The sequence below is a fragment of the Panthera uncia genome, chromosome D4, assembly GCF_023721935.1.
Source record: "Panthera uncia isolate 11264 chromosome D4, Puncia_PCG_1.0, whole genome shotgun sequence".
Classification (NCBI taxonomy): Eukaryota; Metazoa; Chordata; class Mammalia; order Carnivora; family Felidae; genus Panthera; species Panthera uncia.
Window position 1 is genome coordinate 2,865,656 of NC_064807.1, and position 24,902 is coordinate 2,890,557.

General features: G+C 51.9%; 2 protein-coding genes and 1 long non-coding RNA gene across 6 annotated transcripts in view; 2 read left to right on the top strand and 1 right to left on the bottom strand.

The window, feature by feature from the left end:
• The first annotated feature begins 1,683 nt into the window (after positions 1-1,683).
• CKS2 (CDC28 protein kinase regulatory subunit 2) lies at positions 1,684-6,756 on the top strand. The gene is made up of 3 exons (XM_049641055.1): positions 1,684-1,871; positions 4,765-4,892; positions 6,424-6,756. The coding sequence occupies exons 1-3, from the start codon at positions 1,813-1,815 to the stop codon at positions 6,474-6,476; spliced, it is 240 nt and encodes a 79-aa protein (XP_049497012.1). The 5' UTR covers positions 1,684-1,812; the 3' UTR covers positions 6,477-6,756.
• Positions 6,757-7,302: 546 nt separating this feature from the next.
• Positions 7,303-8,080, bottom strand: LOC125929710 (uncharacterized). Its single transcript, XR_007459948.1, has 2 exons — positions 7,993-8,080; positions 7,303-7,603 (listed from the first exon to the last, which is right to left on the bottom strand). It is a non-coding gene; the product is annotated as an uncharacterized LOC125929710 (long non-coding RNA).
• A 113-nt stretch (positions 8,081-8,193) lies between these two features.
• Positions 8,194-24,902, top strand: part of SECISBP2 (SECIS binding protein 2) — a 39,535-nt gene continuing 22,826 nt past the window's right edge. Inside the window, exons 1-9 of one of the 4 annotated variants that reach the window (XM_049640700.1) lie at positions 8,194-8,319; positions 9,157-9,302; positions 14,260-14,470; positions 14,741-14,813; positions 16,296-16,525; positions 19,238-19,408; positions 20,848-21,012; positions 23,230-23,352; positions 24,514-24,603. In XM_049640700.1, the coding sequence (XP_049496657.1) occupies positions 8,284-8,319; positions 9,157-9,302; positions 14,260-14,470; positions 14,741-14,813; positions 16,296-16,525; positions 19,238-19,408; positions 20,848-21,012; positions 23,230-23,352; positions 24,514-24,603 (1,245 nt within the window). In that variant the 5' untranslated portion in view covers positions 8,194-8,283. Of the gene's footprint in view, positions 8,320-9,156; positions 9,303-14,259; positions 14,471-14,740; positions 14,814-16,295; positions 16,526-19,237; positions 19,409-20,809; positions 21,013-23,229; positions 23,353-24,513; positions 24,604-24,902 lie in introns of all 4 variants that reach the window. The other 3 variants (XM_049640777.1, XM_049640856.1, XM_049640924.1) reach the window with 3 other exon arrangements.

Consider the following 24,902-nt stretch of genomic DNA (forward strand, 5'->3'; position numbering starts at 1 on the left):
TGACAGTGCACAGTAGTGGTTAAGAGGCCAAACTCTGGAGTCTGACTGTTGGGGTTCAAATCAGGGTCTGCCACTTACTTGCTAAATGGATTTGGACAAGTAGTTATTGGTGTTGTTTTCACCTGGATCTAAATACGATTACAAGGGAAAAGGTAAAGGACACCACAAGGAAGCAGTTACCCAAATCCAGACTGCTTGCTGTTCGGCAGGCACCAATGGCCTGCTTTCTCATTGAAATCTCTATTATAAAGGATGGTGGGTCACCGTGTGTGTGTGTGTGTGGGGGGGGGGGGTGTGAGGGATGGATCCAACCAAATTGCATGTTGGGGCCCAGGTCTGGATGTGGAGGTCAAAAGGGAGACAGGCAGGGAAATGTGACTCTAAACCAGCTCTCAGAGGATCATAAGAATTATATAAGTGTAATAGTGGCATGGTGCTAAATATTCTTAAAGTTTTTCTTAAGACCTACCCCATAAATACAGCGATATACTCAAAAGCACCCTTTCAAAGCGAAATGACATTATACCTGGGACTCTCCTTAAAGATGTGCAGGGAAAAAAGGAAGAGGGGAGTACATGAAACAAGATGGCCAGAACATTAACCGCTAAGCTCAGTGACTGGTACCCCGGACGTGATTATACTATTCCACTTTTCCACCTAAAATTTTCCTCAATACGTCTCTGCAAAAATAAATCTAGAAAGCTACTCATTCCTAGGCTCTGCCAGAAAGTCAGAGGTCTCCCTGTCCACCTCCCGTGACGGTTTATCACATCTTCACCATCACCGCACCTCATTACCCCCAATTATTCAGGCCTCCAGACGCTCACCCGGTGCAGGGCACAGGTGGCCCGCAGAGGCGCTGGGCAGGGGCGGGACCCAGCAGGTGCGGCGTGCAGGTGGGCGGCGGGGGCACCAGCAGGTGCGGGACCGGGTGGGATCCCCGCCCTCCGCCCGCCGATGCTCCTGCTCCAGCGGCGATCCACACCGGTCCCGAAGCGCAGGGCGTGTGCCCGGTGCGGAACGCGAGGCGTCAGTCACCACGAGGTCGCTCTGCCACCTACAGACAGCGGGTTCACGGGTCCGCGTACTTCCTCCGGCGACCTCAGTCTGCCCGACGTGGGCTCCGGACCGCGCCGCCCAGGCCCTGGCCAGGCTCGCCCGCCACGGGCGCCGTTACCTCCCTGTCCCGAGGCCAGGCCCGCGGCGGCCGGGAGGCTGGCTCCCCTCCCTCCCCACGCCCGGACTGCCTCACCTCCCACGCTTCCAAAGCCCTTCTCGGGCCGCCCAGACTGCGCCTGCGCGAAGGCGGACTCTAGGCGCGCAACCCCACCGCGTTTCGCCAAGCCCCGCGATACCTCACCCCTCGCGCCGACCCGCCCACCCCAACGGCTCGGCGGACCTGGAACGTTCTAAACTTCTGCGCACGCGCTCTGCGGCCTTTAACATCCCGGTTCCGCCCTCCTCGGCCACGCCCCTTTCCTTCGGGGAGCTTTTCGTCCCCACGTCTTGCCAATCATCCACTTCTTCCCTGGAGCGACCTCGCAACAGGTCTCTGATTGGCTCATCATGGGAGCCAACGCCTAGGATGGGGGGGTGCCGATAGGCTGTGAGCCGGTCTCGCCTCCCGGCAGTTTGCGCGAAGCGTGATTGGCTGACGCCTCCGTCCAATCAGCGGTGGGCTGTCGGATTCAAACCGGGAGCGTTCGGCCTGCGGTCGGTTGGTCGCAGTCGAGTCGTTGGCTTGGCCCGACGTGGACGTGTGGTCCTGCTGCGCCCGCTCTTCGAGCCCCGTCGCTCCCGCCCGCCCGCAGGATGGCTCACAAGCAGATCTACTACTCGGACAAGTACTTCGACGAGCATTACGAGTACCGGTGAGGGGCCAGCCGGCCGGGCTCTGGGCGGAACCGAAGTCGGGGTCGCAGCGCGGCGGCCGGGGTTCGGGTCGGGGCCCGAGGTCGGAGGTCGGGTCGGGCCGGGGTTGAAGGACGGGGGGCCGGGGTCGAGGCCGGGTCGCCCCCGCCCGGGCGGGCGCGTGCGGCCCGCCGGCCTCCGCCCTTTGTTCGCGGAGGCGAGGAGGCCAAGCGGGCCAGGGGGCGAGCCGCCTGGCTGGGATGTCGGGGTTCGGCGGACTGGGGCAGGCGGCGGGGCGCCTACCCCTCCCTCTAGTCAAGGCCGTGTCCCGCGGCCTCGGTGTGCCGGCCAGGGGGCCTTCGGCTCCCTAGTCGCCGTGAGACGCGCCCGGACTCCCCCCCCCCCCCCCCCCCCCGGCGGTGGGACAAGCAGCGAGGACGCGGCGGCTGGGAGGCGCTCGGCACTTCCGGCCGTGGCAGTGCGGGGGGCCGGCACCCTCCGGGCGGGGCTCGGGGGCGGGGCTCGAGGGGGCCCCGCGGCGGCTGGCCTCGAGTCGGTGTTTCTCCGCTCTCCTGGGTCTTAGAAATGTGTTTTCTGGGGAAAAACGGGGCGTGTTTCTGGGCAGCTCTACCGATTAGTCGTTCCTGCCCCGGCTAGAAAATGCGGTTTTCTTGCCACACTTCGATTTGAAGTCTGCCCGCCCAGTTTTGTAGAGGAAGAGCACAGACACGGTTCTCCCGTGGTGCGTGGGCCTAACGTGCAGTGACGCGCTGCGGGCGTCCGACGGCGGGCAGTCGAGGCTGGGACGGGGCGTCCTGCACCAGGGGGGCCCCAAGTGGGGAAGGTACTTTCCGGGACTCGGGGCGGTACTTCCGCCCTTGGTTTCCGGACCCCGGCGCAGTTAGGGAGGAGCACCGCGCAAGGTAGACCCCCCCCACCCCCCTCCCCCTAGGCTCGTAGCCCAGTTAGCCGAGCGGTTCGTGGTGGGAGAGCGCAGCGGGAAATCGGGTCTGTTGGGTGTTTGGTTTGTGCTGTAGGTTCAGACGTGGTTTTTGCTAGTTTCCTTATGCTGAGGCTCCCCTGCGCCCGGACTTGCAGACCAGGTCCTGTCGGCAGTCGGCCGTCCGCCCTCCTCGGCCGTGTCTTGCTCCTCAGAGCCTCCCGCGTACCTGGCCTGGGCCTCTGCCCACGCGCCCGCGGCCGGGAAGGGAACGTTGGCTTTCGGCAGTGTTTTCTCGCACGGAGTTGGGAAGCGTCCCTGTGCAGTCAGCCGCGGTTCTCTCGGTGAAGCTGCTTCCACCGCCCGATGTTACCCGGCCGGAAACAGCCTGTTCCCGCGGTTGTGACTCGGGCCCGGTCAGCGGGGACACAATTCCGTGGTTGTGCGTAGCGTGGCTACATTGCACTTCTCTGGGAGAAACGTAACAGCCGTTGCTGTAGAAGGCGGAGACGACATTTGTAGAGCCTCGAACGTGTCTGTCAAGGCAGCATTTCGAGGTAACACAAAATACACGTTTATTGGCTGGCTGTACTAGCAGGAAGGCTTCGGGTCGAAGGTTGGTTATCAATAAGTATGAGGGCCTCATGTTACATGTGGGTTTTCAACCGCGCAGGGGGTCAGGGCCCCCGACCCTGTGTTGTTCAGGGGTCAACTGTAGTTCACTGGCACTGGATTCAGCAGCCTCATGGCAGGCCTGGCAACATAGTTGTTTTGAGGCTCATTTCTTTTTTGTAAATAATACGAAGCGGGTATTTAATTCACCAGTCACAGACTTAAGTTGATGACTGAGTGCTAATGGGCTGTGGGTTCCGTTTTCTCCCGTGCGGAAAAGGGTCACTGACCAGATTGCACCTTTCTCACCCCACCTGGCCACCGGACTCAGGTGGTAGATATTTTACACAGGCCAAGAACCGTGGTTATGGATGACTGTGCAACTTTACTGCTACTGGGAATGGTGATTTATAAAGATTTTTTTACTGTGATTAAGCAGGGTGCACATTTGTTCTTAAGTTGTATGAAGTTACAATTATGTTCTTGATGGTTTGACATTGGAGAGTATTGCAAGCCTTCCTGAAAAAACTTAATAAGTTTTGGATATAGGTCATCTGGATAGAAATCTGTAACTTATGGAAAACTGAAGGTCATTGTGTAAGGTGGTCAGGTACATGTATATGTGGGACTTGGGTTTGTTTTTGATTTGGATTTGGAAAAAACTTCTAGGGTACATAAGGACTTGTGTGTACTGCAAATCTATAACGTTGAGTAGTGGGAAACCCAAATTAACAAATTAGTTTTTTTCCCTCTTCTGTAAAAGGCTGCATGGGTCTGGGACGACCGTTCTACAGTCAGAAACCATCTCCAATTTACAAGGCTTCTGTGGTCTTAGATGGCTTCTCTGGCTCCCTGATCACATCAGTCGGCTTCATAACCAACAGGAAAGAACAAGGAAGAGAGTTGGGCACGTTCTTCCCTTTTGAAGACAGTTGCCATCAGTGGCATATTTTCTCCTTACACCCTATTGGCCAGGATTTAAGTCATCAGAGGTAGCTGTAGGGCTGGTTGGGATGTTTTGGAGAACCATGAGCCTGATTTCAGGTATGGGGCTTCTGTTCCTGAAGAACACGGGGACAGGTAGCAAGCAGTCTCTTGGAGAAGAAAAGAGGAGTCCTAAAAAAATGTCTTCTGCTTTTCGACCATATATTCTTCTCTCCCTATTTTGAACATAGGCCATCAAAAATCAGAATTAGAGATATTAGATGGTTCTGAAGATTGATGCCAACAATAACATAACAAGAGTTGCTTGAAAAATCTTTATTTTGAACTCAGATTTTGAGTATCCTGAAAATGTATTTCTAAAGTGCTCATAATTGTAGGAAAGGTGTATTTACTAATTCTTGGCTGTATCTTAACAGGCATGTCATGCTACCCAGAGAACTTTCCAAACAAGTACCAAAAACCCATCTGATGTCTGAAGAGGAGTGGAGGAGACTCGGTGTCCAGCAGAGTCTAGGCTGGGTCCACTACATGATTCATGAGCCGGGTAAGTTCTGCCATTTAGGAAGGCATTAACTGAGATAAAATAGTAGGGTTGCACTTGTTGAAAATTGTTTAGTAATATTTGATACTGAGTGATAATCCCAAAGTAACCAGTAAGTTTGAATGGCCAATTGCTTTCCTTCCTAGAAAGAATTTCCATTTTATAAAGTACATAATACATGAGTGAAAGTAACACGTTATTCTACCTGCAAAAAGATAAGGAGTAGAAACATAGGCAATTCTGTTTTATTTTAAAATGTCTTTTTTTTAATGTGTTGTTATTAATAGTATCTAATTTTGTCAGGAGTATATTTATAATTCTGGTGTTCCCTCCCACCCCTGCCTTTGAAAACGAGGAACTTATTTTAAGATACTTAAGATAAAGTGTCCTCAAGTTCTATACATAGAAGTTAACGCAATTGGAAGTGATTTTGATGTCTTTTTGTTTAGCCTTCTAGTAAGGGATAATTATTATCTTTTTTTTTTTTTTTCAACGTTTTTTATTTTTTTATTTTTGGGACAGAGAGAGACAGAGCATGAACGGGGGAGGGGCAGAGAGAGAGGGAGACACAGAATCGGAAACAGGCTCCAGGCTCGGAGCCATCAGCCCAGAGCCTGACGCGGGGCTCGAACTCACGGACCGCGAGATCGTGACCTGGCTGAAGTCGGACGCTTAACCGACTGCGCCACCCAGGCGCCCCAGGGATAATTATTATCTACCACATTAAGATGAAATTAGATAACGTAGTGAACCGTGCTATGTGTGTGGTGCATTATGAGTGTTTGTGTTGATGTGTGGGGTTTTCCAGATACAAGATGGTAAAGTAAAACTTGTGGGGCTAAATTTTACCTTTGTGTTACTAATAAATCTAACTTAAACAACTTCTAATGCTTTCGACAAAATTTGAAGGCATACTATAGCAGCTGAATCAGGTGAAACTAGGGCAGTCTTGTTTTCTGCTTGTTGAAGAAAATCAGCAGTAGCAGCATCAGAAACGGAATTAAAACTTTCTTAGGATTGGGGCATTTAATCGTATCCCAGTTCAAAAGCTCTTTCTCCAGCTAATACCAGAGCAACTGGGGAACTATGGAACCCGGGCCCCCCACTTACAAAGAAACAACCTTTGGGAATGGGCCCCAGGGATCTGTACTTTCTACAGGCCGGTGGGTTTTGATTATGGTATTCGGAGTCTTTTTCCCATGAAGAGAGGTAACCTTTCTCTTTTCCACCGGAATGGAGATTCTAAAGGTAGAAACCATTTTCCCCAAAGTGATGTCTCTACTTAGTTAGCATCTCTTTCTCCAGGGTAGGTAAAATTAAAAAAAACATGGAGGGAAATATTGTCATTATCAGCTTGTTTTCTGTTTACAGTTGACAGTGACTTGAAGCAAAATGTATTTCGGATACTTCAATAAGTAACAGTTGATCGTGGGTTGATTTTATTTTGGTTCAATTCAGAATTTGAATTTTGGATTTAGTGAATGAAAATTAACTGTATTGTATTAAGATTATATAAAATATTTTGTTTCCACAGAACCACATATTCTTCTCTTTAGACGACCTCTTCCAAAAGAACAACAAAAATGAAGTATATCTGGGGATCGTCAATTAAATCTTTTTCAAATTTAATGTATATGTGTATATAAGGTAGTATTCAGTGAATACTTGAAAAATGTACAAATCGTTCATCCATACCTGTGCATAAGCTGTATTCTTCACAGCAACAGAGCTCAGTTAAATGCAACCGCAAGTAGGTTACTGTAAGGTATTCAAGATAAATTTCTTCTAGTCAGTTTTTCTCTTAATATAAGTGCCTGTTTGACTTTGCCTGTTATTTTTGTTAAATAAAGTTTATATGTTGCATTTATCTACTGGGGTTTGTTTATTTAAAACAATTTTTGTTTTAATGTTTATTCAGTCATTTTGAGAGAGAGTGCCAATGGGGGAGGGACAGAGAGAATCCCAAGCAGGCTCCTGGCTGTCAGGGGGGAGGGGCTGGGGGAGGGAGGCTTGATCTCATGAACCTTGAATCATGACTTGAGTAGAGATCAAGAGTCAGGCTTAACTGAGCCACTCAGGTGCCCCAAGGGGTTTTTCTTAAGGTTAATTTGTGTCTACTGAGGTGGTTAGATGATTTCAGTTTTACAATTTTGGTCTGGAGGAGATAAATGTAAAGAAATATTAAATGGGTTTAAAAAAGCTTGGTTTGGTGAGGGTACCATGAGTTCACTTAAAAAGGACTAAGTTTCATAGAGACATTAGATTTCACTGCTCTGCTGTTAGTTTAGTTCCTGGAGAACGGTCCAGTGTGTCTAAGAACTGTCACATCTGGTGGCCTTAAGGGAAACCACTGAATCCTATTCGGCTCCATTTACCAAGTAGGCGTAATGCTCCCCAGAAAATATCACCGCAGTTTTAAAGTTGAAAGGCACTGTGAAACACCTTTTATTCCATGTACATGTTGTGTCTGTCAAATTGCCTTTAGCTGCTACGGTACTCTGGGGTGGATGCAAACACAGACTGTCTTTGCTGTGCTGGGGAACACTTTCAGATGACGGTCTGGTGGTCCCTCCTCTGCTCCTCTGTCTTCATACCTGGATGAGGACTGTAAATCCTACCAGTGGTGCTGAGCAGCAGCCTAGAACTCATTTCTGCCCCTGGGGGCCCAGGGTTAGCAAGCAAGATGACAGAATTGCTGTGTGAGCCTTGTTGCCCTGTGGGTAAATCAAACAGTACAGTACAGAGTGAGGGGACACCGGCCTCCGCCTCCAGCAGTGGTGGCTGCCAGTTCCTAGGCCCTTCGGGTGGGTCAACGCAGACAAACCTGGTGAACCTAGCCGTCCCCATTTCCCGCCTTAAATTCCTGCTGGTCCGCGAACCCAAGCGTCCATACTGGGGGCAGCAAACCTGCGGCTTAGCTCCTAATTAACCCCTACTGGCCAGACAGCCCGCGGGGGGGGGAGGGGGGGTGCCCAACCCAACCCCCAGGTCGCCCGCGCCCGCCACGGCCACACCACGCCACTTTCCCTGACTCCTTTCCTCGCGGTCATTGGCTGTCCGCGGGAAGGAACGCGGCAGCCGAGAACTGATTTTCCGTGCTCACTTCCGGGGCGCTGGAAGTCCGTGCTTTCCTCGGCCCCACACACCACGTGGTACGCGGCCCCTTCCTCCGCCTCCGGTGTCCCCCGCCCCGCCCCACGCGGGCCCTGCGCGGCCGCCTCCCTGCGCACTTCCGGCCGGGAGCGGGGCGGGGCCGGGCGCGTTTCTGTGACGCACTTCCCGGCGTCCTCTCCGAAGGCGGAAAAGCGGGGAGGAGGAGCGCAGCGCGTCCGTGCCACCAGCCGACGGGGCGGCTGCTGGCCTCCAGGGCAGGGTCTCCCCCGAGCCGTGCGCCATGGCGTCGGAGGGGCCGCGGGAGCCCGCGGGCGAGGTGAGGACGGCGCCCCGCACTGGGGCGGCGGGGCGGCCTCCTAAGCGGGGGAGGACGCGGCCCCTGGAGGGAGGCCGTCCGGGTGCCCGGGGGAGGCGACCCCGCGCCGCCTCGCCGCGCTCGTGGAGGGGAGCGGCCGGCTTCCAGTAGCGGTGCGAACGTGTGCCGGAGCGGTAGCCGCCGCCGGCCCGCCGCGAAGGGAAGAGTGTGCTTTGTAAGCGCGGCCGCGGAAGTCAATGTTAGTGCGCTTCAAGAAACCGAAAGAGCGGGTTTTACGTCCAAGTCCCAAGGGTGTGGGACGCTAGGACGATTTCTAGCAAAGCCTGCCTCTGCGTCCCCACAAGACAGCTCTTAATGGTTCGCCGAGCGAAAAGCAACGGTTTTATGTAACTTTTGAGACATTCGGTGGAGGTAAACTTGCGCGGTGCGTTTGTGTTTCCGTTGGCCGCTGGCGGGCGGTTGTGGGTTCTCCCGGACTCAGGCGGAGAGAGGTCGGAATCCCCGCACTGCGGGTGGGAGCGAAGGGGGCGCTGTCAATTGTCCTCACTACGTGTTCTGGATGGGATTTTATTTCCGCTCTCACTGCCTGCGCTCCCCGCCCTTTGTAATATTTGGTAGAATACTTTTTTTTTTAATATAAAAAGCGTTGGGGGAGAAGTTGTTAGCGAACAAATTATTATTTTTATGAGCGCGAGGTATTTGAACAACGGACGGTACTGGGATTAGCGTTTCTGGGGCTGCTAGAAGCGAGCCGCTTTCTTGGGTTTTTTTGGTTCACGTTTGGCTTGCCTCAGAATGTCTGTAGTTAACCACCCCTCCCCCTTTTTTTCCCCTCAGGGCATCAAGTTGTCAGCAGATGTGAAACCGTTTGTCCCCAAGTTTGCTGGGCTCAATGTGGTGTGGTCAGAGTCTTCGGAAGCTCGTGTGTTCCCTAGCTGTGCAGCCCCGTATTATCCGTGTGCTCAGGAGCTGCCGGGGCCTGAGTACGTACCCTTCTCAATGTCTTGTGGTACCTGGGGACCCAATGGAGGGAGGTTAGACTTCGAAATATACCGCACCTAACCTGTTTAAAGTTCTCGAAAGACTGGAGGATGCTCCTCAGCCGAGAAGGGTCTGAGCCAGTGGCACCACCTAACTGTGCCCTGCATCAAGACGGAAACCTCAACTCTCCCTTCCTTTCTCCACACTCATGCCATCATTTGGGGCAAAGAAAGTATGGGGATTACGTTGCATTCGTTAGTAGGAAACTTAATTTCAGGGATCATTTGTGCATAGGGTTTGAAACTATATCAGGTATCTGATGGGAGAGGGAATGGGCGGCAGACAAAAGCCCAGACAAAGAAGCCTGCTCTTTGGGTTTAGAGTTTAACATTTTATTTTATTTATTTATTTTTTTTTTTTTTTAATTTTTTTTTTCAACGTTTTTTATTTATTTTTGGGACAGAGAGAGACAGAGCATGAACGGGGGAGGGGCAGAGAGAGAGGGAGACACAGAATCGGAAACAGGCTCCAGGCTCCGAGCCATCAGCCCAGAGCCCGACTCGGGGCTCGAACTCACGGACCGTGACATCGTGACCTGGCTGAAGTCGGACCCTTAACTGACTGTGCCACCCAGGTGCCCCTAGAGTTTAACATTTTAAAATCATGCTTGGGGAGGAGTGGGGACTCTCAAACATGGCTGCTGCTTTGTGTGGATAGTACTTTGGAAATTGTTGAGTTTTGCTTGAACCATTTTTCTTTATAAGCGTCCTGGGGAGAAGGATTCTTCGAGTTTGGGTTATAAAATTCTTCTACGTTTGAGTTGAAAGGAGGCTTATGTTGTTTTTTAAGTTTTCCTTTTCCTTCTTGAGATTTCATTCTTTAGGTATTTAGAAAATACTTAAAGATTTCTGTTATTAGCTGAGTTTAGAAAAATATGTATTAAACGTTTTGTGTTGTTCCGTAGAGTACTTGTAGATTTTACTTGTAAGGTATGCATCCCCTTTATGTGAGAATTGTCTTTACACTCCTTTAATGTGGGTCATACTTGTTTCTTTTCCATGTCTGCATAGTATGATTGAAAATAGTTTAAACTTCATATAAATTCTACAGTGGTATTCCCAAAGATGAAGATTGGAATAAATAATAAAATTATCAAGTTGTCTGATGTACTTAGGTTGTGTTTTTTTTAATGTTTATTTTTGACAGAGACAGTATGAGCGGGGGAGGGGCAGAGAGAGAGGGAGACACAGAATCCGAAGCAGGCTCCAGGCTCTGAGGTGTCAGCACAGAGCCCGACGCAGGGCTCGAACTCACAGGCTGCGAGATCATGACCTGAGCCGAAGTCGGACTCTCAACCGACTGAGCCACCCAGGCGCCCCTAGGTTGTATTTTTTTGACAGAGTTGGAGGTTCTACCTGTATGTGCTAGGGTAGGAATACCCAGGTTTTCCGTTGTAATTTCATCCTTTGTAAAGGGAAGGTTGGCATGGATCACGTTTGAGGTGTTCCATACCTTAGGTGGTTCACAAGATAAAGTAGGAGATATATTTCACTCAGTGGCAAGGATTCGAAGCCATGTACTGGGTGGGATTCCAGTTACCCAAAATAAAGGTGGAAAACATTCCTGCAGCTAAAGTAATGTTCTGGCAGTGGCATGAATGGAGATGAAATTGAGGCTTATAGGATTGCTAAGTTTAAAAATGAAGTTTCTTAATGTCTTGTCCTTTTTTAGCTTTGATTTTTTTTTTTTTTTAAGTTCTTTATAAGCAAGGAAAAGATTGGCTGACAGTATTCCTTCCTGAGAAAAAAACAAGGACAAAGGCACAAAATCAGAGGGGCGGGGTCAGGAAAGACAGGGGCCTTTGAAGGGGACAAAATGGGGATACACATATTTGAGAACTGATTATCTAGTCTGTTCTCATGGAGGTAAGAAGTCTTTGCATGAGACAGATTTTTTGTAAATGGGGATTTCCTCTGATGAAAATAAGGATAGCATTTTCCATAAGGAACTTGTTTCCATACTCCTGTCCCAACCCATGGGTGGCGGGGAAGTGTAACGTTCTTTCTACACCTGAGAAACCGAGGCTAGAAACGTGTTCAAAGTTATTCAGGTAGGTAGTGCCCAGACCAGAGTTAGAGTCTGTCCTGACCTGTGCTCATGCATAGTCCCCAAAGCTGCTGTGATGTCGGCAAGTGTTGAGCCTTTCAGTGTGTTGCAGTATGCTGTGAGATGTGGGTGCTTTTTCCTTTTTTTTTTTTTTTTTTTTTTTTAAGTAGGCTCCACGCCCTGTGTGGAGTCCATTGAGGGGCTCAAACTCATGATCCTGAGATCAAGACCTGAGATGAGATCAGGAGTCGGATGCTTACCCGGCTGAACCACCCAGGTGCCCCATATGTGAGTGCTTTTAAGTTAAAATCTCTCAGCAGTGAGAACCTGTAGTCCTGGACAGAGTGTGGCTCAGGTCTGTCGGGTGGCTGGAGCGGTGGCTGGAGCCCGACACATCCTGGCCCGACTGCAGGGACTGGGGGCAAGACTTTGCACGACCATCAAGGACAAAGGAGCAGGTGTAGGGCTTGGGAGAAGCCTGCATGGTTTAGGCAGGAGGTAGGGAACTGTTGGTTGTGTTTTAAATGGTGTTGTTATGCTCACTCCTGGATTCTTGTTCTACTCAGAGGGAGAGGGGCTTGAAGGCTTTGACTGGGTTGCAGGCACCGAAGCTAGAGAAGAAAATACGGGGAGCCCTGCTGCAAGGAGAACAGTCTTCAGTGGTCCGTGTGGGTGTTGGTGGGAGAGAGGCTGTGGTGATTTCTGGCTGAATGCGTGCACAGTGGTGGGGTCTCTCCTGGGGGTGTGGGTGGGAAGAGGGGCTGCTTGGGGACTAGCTGTACAGCTTGGTGCTCCAGTGCCACTTGGGGAAGAGTGAGCCATTCGGTGGGACAGCCTGTAGGTGGGAGAGCAGGGCCCGGAGTTGGCGAGGGTAAGGGCCTGCAGGTGCGGGTGAGGTCTTGGGGGGAAGGAGGACAGGTGTGGGCTCCCAAGTCTGGCTGGAGAGGAGGGAAAGTGCAGGGGAGCACCCTCCATGGACAAGCTTTTGGAAGGTGGGATGGGACCAGTGGAGCTGTTCAAGTGATGTGACAGAGGGCCAGACCCCGAAGATGGCACGGCGAGGAGGCGACCGGGCTTGCAGGAAGGGTGTCCTGGAGACTCGGGACTGTTGGTAGGGACGGGGCAGGGAGCTCAGTGGGGATCGTGTGAGCATGGGGACTGGGGGAGGGGGGGCAGACCAGCTGTAGAAGCACTGCCAGTGTAAAGGCGGGGGGTGGGATGGGACGATGGGCGTGAGGGAGGTGTGTTCTGTGGTTTAGGGTCATCTGGGCAGTTTGTAGCAACTGGAGTTTTACACACAGCCATTTGAAGCCCCAACAGATGCCATGGATGTCTCTGTGACATCTTATTATGTGGTGCTCTCTGCGCGTAATTGTACTGGGCTTGGATTGGAAGGAAAAATACCAACTTTCCGGTGGGAAGAAAGACCAATGGTGACCTGTGCAAAGTGGGACTAGATTGTGAGCAGAGGCGGGACCCGGACCAAGGTCTCTGGACTCCTGGATGGACATTTTCTGGATGACCACAGCCTTCAAAACCACCGGATCCTGCGTCCCTTTTTCTTCTTTACCTGTTTCATCACTCTTCTCATTTATCCTGTTTTGGGACTTGGGCCGTCATCTTTTTTACTATTTTTTTTGCTGTCAACCCGTCTTCTTTGCCCGTGTTCTCTTCTGAAGAACAGATTCTTCACTTTTATCTGCTCCCTATTAGATTTTCTGAGCTTCAGATAAAATAAAACGGATTTGCATCTAGAGTTAGCATAGTGGGATGAAGCTTTGAATCTTTTTCTTTGCAGAGAACAGCACTAGACTAGGTGCACAGAGGCAGGTACACGAGGAGTAGTTAATTGCTAGAATTAGTGGACGATTTTACAGGGTCTGAGCTTACTATAAAATGTCGTGGGTTCATAGACTGTGATAGCAGGCTGTCCACAGTTAGGTACCGTGTGGGCGTGAATGTAGTGAACATTCTGGTAAGTGTATAGCAGGTCTAGCCTTGTCACCTGGGCGGTGACTCCCTTCTCCTGCAGTGCAGGCTCCTCCTTGCAGCAGAGCAGAACCCGTGCTTGAACCTTCTGGCTGTTGAACAGCGAGGAGGTGATGCAGGTGTGTCCTCGTCAGCTCTGATTTTCCCGCCTTTCAGTGGCCCCGCACACTCTGGGATTTCACTGATTTTCCACCAGAAAAGTTGCAGCTCTGGGAAGTCACAGACACATCTGGTGCTTATTTGTGGGATTCAGAAGGTCCTGTTTTGTGTCTTAACTCTTCTGCGTAGCATTTCGCCGTTGTTCGGCTTTCACTGCAAGGTGGTTGAAACCCCTGGCTGAAAACCACGTTTGCTAAGAGTCAGCGTTAAGTCACATTTCGGCAGCCCGAGCAGATGGGGCGTCTGGTGCCCATGTCGTTGGCAGGGTTGCAGCTCCTGGGCCACCATTTGCCTGCAGGTTCTGGGTGGGGCTGGCAGATGGGTTTGGGCGGCAGGGCCTGTTAGAGGCCCCTCTGCAGGGAGAGTGGTCTGGATGGCCCTGCTGGCCAGCGTGGCTGTGGGAGTCTTGCCCCAGCATTTGACCCCCTGGGAGTGAGGAGCTGGGGCGTCCCTGGGCTTTGCCTCACGTGTGACACAGTCCGGTCACGGATGCCTCAGCGCTGCTGCGAGCACGTAGGACTGGGTCCGCATCTGTCCTTACAGGGCAAGAAAGAAATGCTGGGAGGTTTTATTTGGCTATTACAGATCTTTCAGTGCTAGAACAAATGACCTCAACAGTAGTGAGAAGTTGAAATGTGTCTAGTCCAGAAGTGCTCCTTGGTTTGTGGTACGAAATCTGTCACTAAATTTGCCCTTTTTATCTAGGCAGAAACTCTACACTGAAGATGTGGCCTTTGGAGCTTCAGCTTTTCCACCTCAGTATCTGTCCTCTGAGCTCGCTGTCCATCCGTGCAGCTACTCTCCTTACCCCGTGGAGTCTACACCGCGCGTGTGCCCGGTGCCCGGCGCCCCGTATGCTTACGGCCACCCCGGCTGTTACCGAGCATTTCAGACCGCGAAGCCACGGAGCGAGCAGGTGTGCGCTCTCCCTCAAGGCACAAGAACTGTGTTTAAGGTTCGCAGGTGCCGTGGTGTGTCGGCTGCTTGCGCGTTTAAGACACAGAGTTGGTCGATTCTCACGTGATACTTAAGTGTCGCTTATCACTTTTGTGTCTTTAAGAATTGATTTTTGCTTAAGCTTTTTTGAAATGGTTGAGTTGTGAATAGTTACAGATTTGCAATTTTAAGCCTTTTATATGAGGGTAGGTTTCCTTAATTCATGTTAACTTTTTAATTTTTCCTGCAGAAAAAAACGTATGATGAACAAAAGTTTGATAGCAAGAAGGCTGACGGATCTCTGCCATCTGATCTAAAATCAGGTAGAGGCTCACATCCTACTTACATTCTCGCAGATGCTAATTTGAAATCAGGTGGTGGTGACAGACTCTCTGATGTTATATCGTCCTACCCCGTTCGCCCCAGAAACGCCACTGTCCTTTGTACACCGGTTCCTGCGAGCATGCTCGCTGAGAAGAGCAGAGGCCAGTGGGCTCCTGTGGGATCCTGGAGGCCTCTCCCCCTGGGGAAGGACCTGTTGTTGGGGAGGCTCCATGATGTGCCCTTTCCTGTGCAAGAACCCACTTGGCGAGTAGGTGACACCACAGGCCTCGGAACATGTCCTTAAGCAGATTGCAGCCACATCCTCTACTGTGTTTGACCGTGTTCGTTCTTGAAGTCGCTTCTCTACTGTTCATGTGGGACGCTTTTTAGTAGGTGGGAGAGTTTCCTGCTTACATCCCATCAAGAGCAGTAGCAGACCTGGGCGGTGTAGTTACCCAGGGGACATGTCTACTCTGGCCTTGGAAACTGCTGTTCCAGGCTGTGGCCGAAAGTTAGCGATTCTGCGTGGTGCTTTTTCCTGTAAATCATGTACCAGTGCAGTTAAATGGCTTATTTATATAGAGTCAAAGTCTTTTTTTTTTTAAGTTTATTTTGAGAAAGAGACAGCATGAGTAGGGGAAGGGCTGAGAGAGAGAGAGGGAGGGAAGAAGGGAGGAACAGAGAGAGAATCCCAAGCAGGCTCCACGCTGCCAGAGCAGAGTCCGACGCGGGGCTTGAACTCCCCAAACTGTGAGATCATGACCTGAGCGGAAAACCAAGAGTTGAATGCTCAACTGACGGAGCCACCTGGGCATCCCAAGAGTTAAAGCCTTTGTAGTAGCTTTATTTTCTGGGAACGGTCAACTTCTTTACATGTGTAACTTACTTTACTTGGTATACAAACTTTTCTCTTTGTGTTGACTTTACTCCAAAACCATTTGGCACGTGGGAACGTGAAAGGGAAGTTGAACAGTTAACCGTAATGACTCTGGTCTCATGATTGAATGTAGGGGCTTCGTAGTGTCGCAGCCCACGTTAGGATTCATCTGTTTTGGAAGGAGAAAAATGGGAAAGAGGTTCCAAGTTTAATTTTACTTGCTGTGTTTCAAAATTCCTCTCTAGTGTGGAAGATTTGACACTGAAAAGAAAATGGTTGGCCTCCCTGTAAATTTTCAGAACTCTATAGGTGCAGCATAATGAGATTGAGGGAACTCGTTCATTGGCTTTAGAACTGCGCCCGACGTTTGCGGTGTGCTTTGCTTGTTTCTGCCCGTTGGTCCGGCCAGAGCAGCTGGCCCCTGCGCTCCCTTCCATTTTCCACCGTCACGCAGGTGGGCAACACTAGCAAAAGCGAGGGCGTTTGGACGGTGCCGCGTCGCTGCGTCAGCCGCAGTAGACTTCCTGCTGTGCAGTTGAAGCGTGCGTGCGGGTCAGCGCACGGCCCCTCCATCTTTACCCCGCTTTTCATTCTGCAAACACAGATGGTTATCACAGACGAACGGACAGGAGATCCAGAATCATCGAGAAAAGTGCATCTGCCTCCAAACCAGAGTTTGAATTTACCAGGATGGATTTTCCTGAACTGCAGGGTCCAGAGAACAGGGAGATCGCAGAGACACGGAAGCAGCCCCGGTGGGGGCCTCTGCGCTCCGCCTCAGCCGACCTCTCTCTCCTGGGAGAGGTGGGGGAACCCGCCGCGGGGACAGCAGAGGTGAGTGTGGGGCCTCCTCTCCGTTCCATTCCTCTTCCCCCGTCGCCCCCGTGTGGCTGTCACGGGCAGTGGGTCTTGGTGTGCGGGTCGCCAGAGGACCTTCTGTGCGGGCTGCGGCCCCGAGTGCAGCTGCTGTTCTAGAAGAATCCCCTAGTTAGCCGCTCTGTGTTTGCTGCCTGCTGCTGCAGCTGCGCTCGGTTCTGGTGAGCGTCCCACTGCCCACACGGCTCCTCGAGAGCATCTGCGCCAGCGTGGCATTGGGCAGCTTGCTTAGCGGTACCGACAGAAGTCGTTGTAGTCAAACAGTAGTATCTCGGACTGCAGGGAGTAGCTTCCGATTTTTTCTGGCCTTTGACCCGTACCTCTCGCTGATGAGTCCGCAGACTCTGCAGAATGATGGCTGGAAGTGTGTTTTGTTTGCCGCTTAGTGACTTTAAAATATGCCGTGTTCCACATTCGGTCTCATGGTTTGAGTTCATCCAGGTTCCAGGAAAAACATGATCAGGTCAGTAGTTCCTAAGACGGCTTGTGACAAATATCTGTTGTGGAGGGCGGGAAGGCCAGGAGAACGGACACCAGGAAGGGGGTGACTCCCCCGTCCGCTTCCCCCTTGAGTGGAGCGGGCATTCTGCTTCCTCATACGCTCTTGGGTGCCGAGGCGGGCAGAAGAGCCACTGTTCCCCCACGTGGCCCCTGTCCCTGTCGCACCGCGGCGCTTTCGGGTGGCTCAGCCGTGACAGGGAGGGCCGGCTGGCCGCCTCATGTACAAGGCTCTCCGCTTGGTGTGGCCCCGGCTGGGTGTGTGTGATAGCTGAGCGTCCAGGGGCCCTGTCTGCATCACCGCTGCTCTGTGCGTATCCGAGCCCGTGAGCACTCTAGGAAGTGGGACAGGGCTCCGGGGAGGGCCGCAGTGGGTAGGGTCTGACACGTTCTGCCGTGGTCACCTGCTCCTGCTTGAGCACTGCGGATCTGGACGAAGTGAGGCACACGTGCTGTGTCAGGACATTTACAGACTCACGGCCTTGTGACGTGTTCACACTCAAATTACATGTGGAGTTTAAAATTTTTCCTTCTAGAAGGAAGATTTTCCTTAGTAGTAGATCTTTAAACACAAGAAAAAAACAGTTAACCTTGAACAACACAGGTTTGAACTCCACTTAGTTGTGGAGTTTTTTTTTTTTTCTTTCTTGATAAAATCAGTACAGTACTGTAAACTTATTTTCTTTTCGTTGTAATTCTCTAAAATGTTCTCTTGTCTCCAGCTCTCTTCGTCATAAGAATACAGCTTAATGTGGGATGTGCGTGTTAACCCTTCATGTGGTCGATAATAATGCTTCCGGTCAATAGTAGGCTATTATTAGTAATTAAGTTTTGGGGGGAGTCCAGAGTTAACATGTGGATTTTTAACTGAACTCCAGGGGTGAGCACCCCAACCCTCAGGTTGCTCAACATCTGTATTTGTCTGAAGTTGTACAAGAGAAAACTGTGTTAAGCATTTAAATCTTTTTTTAATGGAACGTTGTGGGAACTAAGGGGATTCCCCTCAATTTGAAAGAGCGGGGGAAGGCAGAGAGAGAGCATCCCAAGCAGACTCCGCTCTGTCAGCACAGAGCCCAACTCGGGGCTTGAACTCACAAACAGATCATGACCTGAGCCAAAATCACGAGTCGGATGCTTAAGTGAGCCACCCAGGCACCCATGTTTGAGTTTTTAAAACTTTGGGCATTTTTCCTTGTCATAAGTATTTTGTGAAAACCGGTGGCGCTGAATCTTTATTGATATGTGTAATTTACATGATTGTTCTTGAAAGCTGTTTCTGGTGTTTCATTGGCCTCGGTGAGTGTGTAAGTTCTATTTATTAGAAGAACAGGTTGTGTTTAAGTAATTTTATTTTTTATTACTGGGCTCAGATTTAATGAAATGGCAAAGTGGGAAAATTTTTGAAGGATATGAGCTTTAGAATTTATTTTAAACCCATTCAGATTTGAATGTGTCACTTAGCTTTTGCCTTGAGCACTGCCTGTCACCTGGCAGTCTTCGTGTGCCCACCTGCCCCCGTGTCGCCTGCTGCCTCGTGCTCCGTGTGTGGCCCTTTTTGGCTTTACGGAAGGGTGTGTGGGTTACAAGACGTACATTGGTTGTCTCTGGGCCTTCGGGTGGACTTTGGGTGTGGGGAACCGTGGCTTCCACCTTCTCTCGGGGGCCCCCGGCCGCAGGCGGTGTGGGCACGTGTGTGCTGGCGCGGAAGTCGTGTCACACTGGTCTTTTACAAGGGGTGTGGTACGTGTGCTGCGATCCCCTTACTGGGTGCACGTAAAAGCAAGGCACAGGTGTTTGTCGCCTGGCAGCGAAGGGAGCTCTGGGGGCTCAGCTGAGCTCGGCGGGCGGCTTCTCCTGACAGGAGTGAGGTTTGGCATTTCGCACTTATTATTTATTTGGATTTGTAAAAAAAAAAAAAAAAAAAAAAAATACATTTTAAGTTTATTTATTTTGAGAGAGACTGAGCGTGAGAGTGCAGAAGGGGCAGAGAGAGAGAGGAAGAGAGAGAGAATCCCGAGCAGGCTCAGCACTGTCAGCGCGGAGCCGGAGGCAGGGCTCGAACTCACAAACCATAAGATCGTGGCCTGAGCCGAAAACCAAGAGTCAGATGCCTAACAGAGCCACCCAGGTGCCTCACTTATCTGGAATTTTTCATTCGCGCGTATCTTGCAGATTTTAAGAACGGCAGGGGCCGCCGTATTTAGAAATGAAGCGATTGCTTTCACTTTGCAACAGCAGGAAAATGCCGGTTTGCCTTTTAGGGTGAAGGAGCGGCGAGAAGCCCGAGCGCGGCCGAGTCCGTGGCCGCCGGCGCCGCAGCCGGGCCCTCCTCGTGCGCCAGAGGTAAGAGCGGCCGCGGCCTCCGTCGGGTCCCGGGCCTCGGCTGCCGGGGCCCCTTCGGACGCCGTCCCGGAGACCTCGTGGGGGCGGGAGGCGGACGCCAGCCCCAAGCCCCCCGTGTCTGCGCGTGGGGCTGTGAAGCGGGAGCGGAGAATTCTAGAGAGATGCGTCCAGCGTGTCCGATGAAGTGAGACGTTATATGGACTCAGGAACACCTGCTTCCTGAACGATCACCTGCCCCGGTGGTTCTCCGAGGTTCTGGCTCCAGGACCCCTTACGACCCCTCATGACCCCTCCAGCCCCGGGGAGCTGCTGTGTGTGCCCGCTGTCCGGATCGGCAGTATTCTCGGTTCAAAATAGTCATTCCCTTACAAGTAACCCCGGTCCCCCGGTATCTGTTAACATAGTGTATTTTTGTGAAAAATAACGTTTTCAAGATGAAAACCCCGCGGTGAGGAGAGCAGTCTCGTTTTACGCTTGCGCAGCTCTCCACCGACCACCGGCTCCCCGCGGCTCGGCCTCAGCGTCGGGCCGTTGGGCGGGCTGAGCCAGCTCCCCGCTGTCCGGAAGCCCGGCCGTGGCCCGGAGGAGAGTGCGCGGGGAGGCACGGGGCCGCTGTGTGTGTCGGGGCGACGGTTCTGACCCCGTGGGCCCTGCCGGGGTCTTGGGAGCCTCAGACCCCACTGAGAGCTGCCGGCCTGTCCCAGAAGTGACATTCACGAAGAGTTCAGTAATTCTGCCTTCGGTTTGTCTAAGGAGCTTGTCCTGACCGAAGACGTTTTTACGTTTCTCACGTCTGGGACGTGTGTGGTTCAGTAATGGCTTTCACTTAAGAGGTGACTCGGATGGCGTGCGGCTCAGTCTGGCGTCCTCGGGGCGGGGGCGGGGGTGGGGGGGAGCCACGGCCTGCCTGGCGCCTGTTGTGCCCGCACAGAGTCTGGTGGGCGCCTGAGGAGCGGCATTGCCGTACTTAGGCCTGAGACCTAAAAAGCAAGAAATCCCAGTTACCGTGGTGGCTCAGATCCGTGATCTTTGACCTGTGGTGTTAAAGGTCCATTTCGAGGTCAGAGCCAAGATTTCCTCTTTGCCTCGTTGATCTCGTGTGTTTACCGTATGGACTTAACTGTGGAGTAGTTTTTAATCAGAACTACAGTTTGTGTCCCCACCTGCACCCCCAAGTTGGAAATCCGGTTTCTGGGCAGAGCACCTAGGCTCACAAGTGAATTCAGCCCGCTCCAGGAAGAGAGCTTAGTGAGTACGGTCGTCTCCGGGAGAAGGTTTAGAGCTCTAGTCTGAGTGTAATTACGCCTGAGTAGTCGCCTCACATGATGACGTGTTTGCAGTTTCTGAGTCTTTTTATTTTACTGTTGAGATTGTTCAACGATTTTGGTTATCTTTGAGCAGAGTTATCTTGGACACCAATGGGTTATGTTGTTCGGCAGACATTATCTACAGAACGGCCACCGGCCCCTAAAAACGTTACTTCCATGATAAACCTAAAGACGGTTGCTTCATCAGCAGACCCCAAAAGCGCTAGTATGTCACCCTCGGAAGTTTTCTCCGCGGACCCTTCCTGCAAAGAGAAACACGTCCACCCTACTAAAAAGGTATGTGTCCCACTTGGGTTATGTTGGTCTTCTCTGCCCCTGACCGGGTAGTCTCGTCATCTCTTCTCAGCTCCTAGGGGAGTGTCCCATTCTGTACCGTGGTCCCGATCTGACTTGGTCCCACTTGCACCTTGAGAGAAAGTCGAACCCCAGTCCGGGAACACGAGTGGTGGAGAAGGTGGAACCCCAGTCCGGGAACATGAGCGGGAGCTTTTCGAGGGAGGGGCCCTGTCCGTTTCAGACCCGTGGTCTCCGTGGCCGTGAGCCGTCGTGAAGCCTCTGAGGGAGAGACGCCGGCAGAAGCTTAACGCTGTGGCGTGTAAAGGCTTGCTCTTTCGCCCCCTCGTCCTTCGTCTGTGGAATTCCAGCTGCTCTCCCTGTTTACTCAACAGTAAAACCGTTGAGTTCCACACTGTGGGATCAGCTGCGTGTCAGTGATGCTTGGCTAACTGCAGCTTTCTTGTTGTAAGATAGCATTTCAGAATCCACGTTTCTCTCTCCTTTCAAATAATTTGAAGCTGTCATCTTTATTGGTCCCTTCGTTTCATTTCTTAAAGAGCCTTTTTTACGGGTCTAGATTGTGTTCTCGAATCTCACTGTGTACTGGTACGTTATTTCAGGTTGTAATATGGCCGTGTTTGTTTAGTGCAATGATGTCCCGTCTTTTTGAGGGCGGGGATACTCTCTCATATCCCTAGTGTCACAGACTGTCCCCCGCAAACGGGAGCTGTGCGTTGACGGTCAGTTTGAGGGAGAGAAGGTGTGCTGGCGACAGGTGCGGTGAGGTCACAGCTGTGTGCCTGCCCTCCTGGTTCTGTGAACCATGTGCAGGACTCCGGCGGAGCGGCCGAGTCCCCTCTGCACTCGGTGCCGCCAGCTCGGGGCGTGTGGGCACAGGCCGCAGGATGGGGCGCGTGGGCCTCTGGCTGCTGCTTCCCCTCTGCTGCCGTCTCGCCATCCGAACCAGTTTTCCTGGCGCTCAGTTAAATTCTTAGAGTGGAGAGGTTTTGTTTTCCCAGAATCTCTTTTAAAATTCTATTTTGATGATAGGCGCAAGGAAAGTTTTAGAAGTGTTCTAAGCCAAAGACGAGAAAATTGGGATCGCCTGTGGTCTGATAACCCAGAGGGCGTGGTCTCGTGTGTAACGGAGATAACGGGGTCACAATGGTTTTTCCCTCTGAAGCCTTCTGCTGTGAATTTTTATTATCAAGATAATGTTACATCAGAACGTAATACCACAAAGACCTGCTTGTGAACAAAGTCATCTTCTCCTCCCTTTGTTGTTCCCTCCCAGGGAAGCCTGTGTCAACAGCCTGGTACGTGAGCTACCTCAGGGTCCCCAGAGCATCAACAAGTAGAGATTTTTTTGTTTTGCTCTTTGAGGTTTTTTTTCTTTTAGACAAAAATGGGGTCATTCTGTACACATCACCCTTCACAGTTGCCTTGTTCGCTAACGAGATTCCATGGACAGCTCCCGTGGGTCAGTAGGTAAACCTTCTTCTCAGTACCACTGGAGGCCAAGTCCCCGCTGGGGATGAAGCAGGACCCCAGATGCTCCGTTGGAGCCCCTGCTCTGTTAGCGCTTCCGTCCTGCCAGTCCGGCGCTGTGCAGACAGGTACTGTTAGTGCCTCGGAGGGGAAGAAGAGGGAGAGGCTCCGAGGAGATGCCATTGCTCTTGAGCTGGAGTGACGGTGCAGTCCTAGCCTACATCCAAGTGTGGGCGCGAGTGCAAAGGCCCTGAGGCCAAGGTGCATTTGACCTGATTGAAGAAAGGCCAAGGGACTGAGGGGGAGTGGGAACGGTGGCGTCACATCAGCCGGTGTGGGATGGGCCTAGGCAGTTGTCCCATCCGGAGGCTCCCCAGGGGGTTCTGATGTGTAGTTTAGGGACCACTGGGCCGTGGTGCCGGAAGGGGCACGCGAGTGTTTGAAAAGACTTCGAGTCGGTATTAGAGACATCTTTTTTGGCTCAAAAGTAGGTTTGTCCACGTCTACCGGTTTAAAAATAACCGGATGTGACAACTATTTCAGCAGACTTCTTTTCCTCGATTACTCTGCTGAACGCTGGCTCTCTGGAAAATAGGGACGAGGAGCCAAACTCGGAGCAGAGCTGCCCTGTGGTTGTACAACCTGATATCTCAAGTTTGCTGACTCATGGGAGGAAGCACTCTAGTGAATGTCTTAAAAACCCATGATTTTTGCTGTTTTTTGTTCTAGTCCAAAGCGTCACAAGGTGGCGATCCTGAGCAAAATGAAGCCTCAAGAAAGCATAAGAAAAAGAAAGAAAAGTCTAAGTCGAAATACGAAGTTTTGACCATTCAAGAGCCGCCAAGGATTGAAGTACATTTATATTTATGACTCAGCTCGTATGACGTAACAGTGGGTCTGTGGTGATAGAAACGTGGGTTCGTGCTGGCTTCCGAAGGGAAAGTCTCCATTATTTTCTTTAATAGTCTTTGCCCAGTGCTACAGAAAATAGTTGTCCCCCCTTCTCCTTCACTGTGGTGGCCCGGCGTGGTCCCCGAGTTGGCACGGGCGCCCAGCGAGCGCGAGAGTGCGCGAGCGGTCTAGACACGGACTGCCGCCTGGGGTCTGGTAGCGTGTGTACCGTGGGGCTCACGTTTACCCTCAGTATCTCGTTCACCTGGTCTTCCCTTGCCTTGACACGCTGGCTTTTGTGGGGTCTGCTTTTCTATCCAGCAGTGTTACTCTCGTGTGCTTTACTCTGGAGAGAAAGTTAGAGTGCCCTAACTCCATCGGGGGCCCTGGCCGAGGGAGTTACATCCAACTTCCAGCGTTGCTCTGTAAATTCTTTTCCTGTGGCGCCCCAAGAAAGCCCATGCCCTGCACGGAGTCGTGCTGGCTTCTGACTCAGTTCCAGAGTCAGTGTCCTGGCTCCTGGCGCTGGCAGAAGTGTGTCTCAGCATCCAGCGTAGGGCCAAACCTGACACTTTCCTGCATACTTAGGGGCTCCCGGGGCTCCTGGAACATCCCCCCGGGGACTTCGGGGTCGCACGTTTGAAGACCTACGAACCTGTAGAGCATTTGTTTGTGCCAACGAGGAGCTCGTGTATTTGTGCCCTCGTTTCCCACATAACTTCTGCGACTCAGCTGTGATGTTAACAGAAGCACGCAAGATGCTTTTAAATGGCGGGAACGTCGTTGTTAGAGGCCCCCTGCCCTATTTTCTAGCTTGGGGTCAGCACACGAGACAGGGAGGTTCTGTCTCCTGAGTCTAGACCAACACGTTTGCAGCCTGTGCCCAGGGGGTCAGGGGCCCCCGTGTCCTCGGGACCCTGCGTGCTGCCCTGCGGGGGGAGGGGGGGGGAGGATTACAACATTGCTCCGTAAATCTAAGAGACAGCGTGGGGCTGGTGTGGGTGCCCTTGAGGACTTGTGTGGGGCTCATTACAGACAGAAGGACGTGAGCAAGGAAGGGCTTGCACGTAGGCACACTTGCTCATGGTCCGCGGATGGCTAAAGGGTGTGTGGTTTGCTCAGGACGCCGAGGACTTTCCCAGCCTGGCTGCGGCGTCTGAGCGCAGGGACCGAGGGGCATCTCCGCGACTTCAATCCAGACAGCAGCCACAGGTAATGTTCCGGTCGAACCCATCACCGCTCCAGGCTGAACTTTTCTTGCTCGGCTAAACCTTATTTTCCAGATTTCTGTATGTACCAAGACAGGTGGTTTGTTGTGATTCATTCCTTCATTGGAGAATCACACCTAGCATGTTGACAGAAACATGCTCTAAGCTCAAATGTTTTGTCATCTTTTTACCGAGACTTGGTCACTGACTGCCACTGCTGTGTCAGAAAGGAGGGGCACGGGCTGCTGAGGAAACTTGGACTTGAAGGGAATAAATTGACTCCGTTTATACGGGGGGACAAGA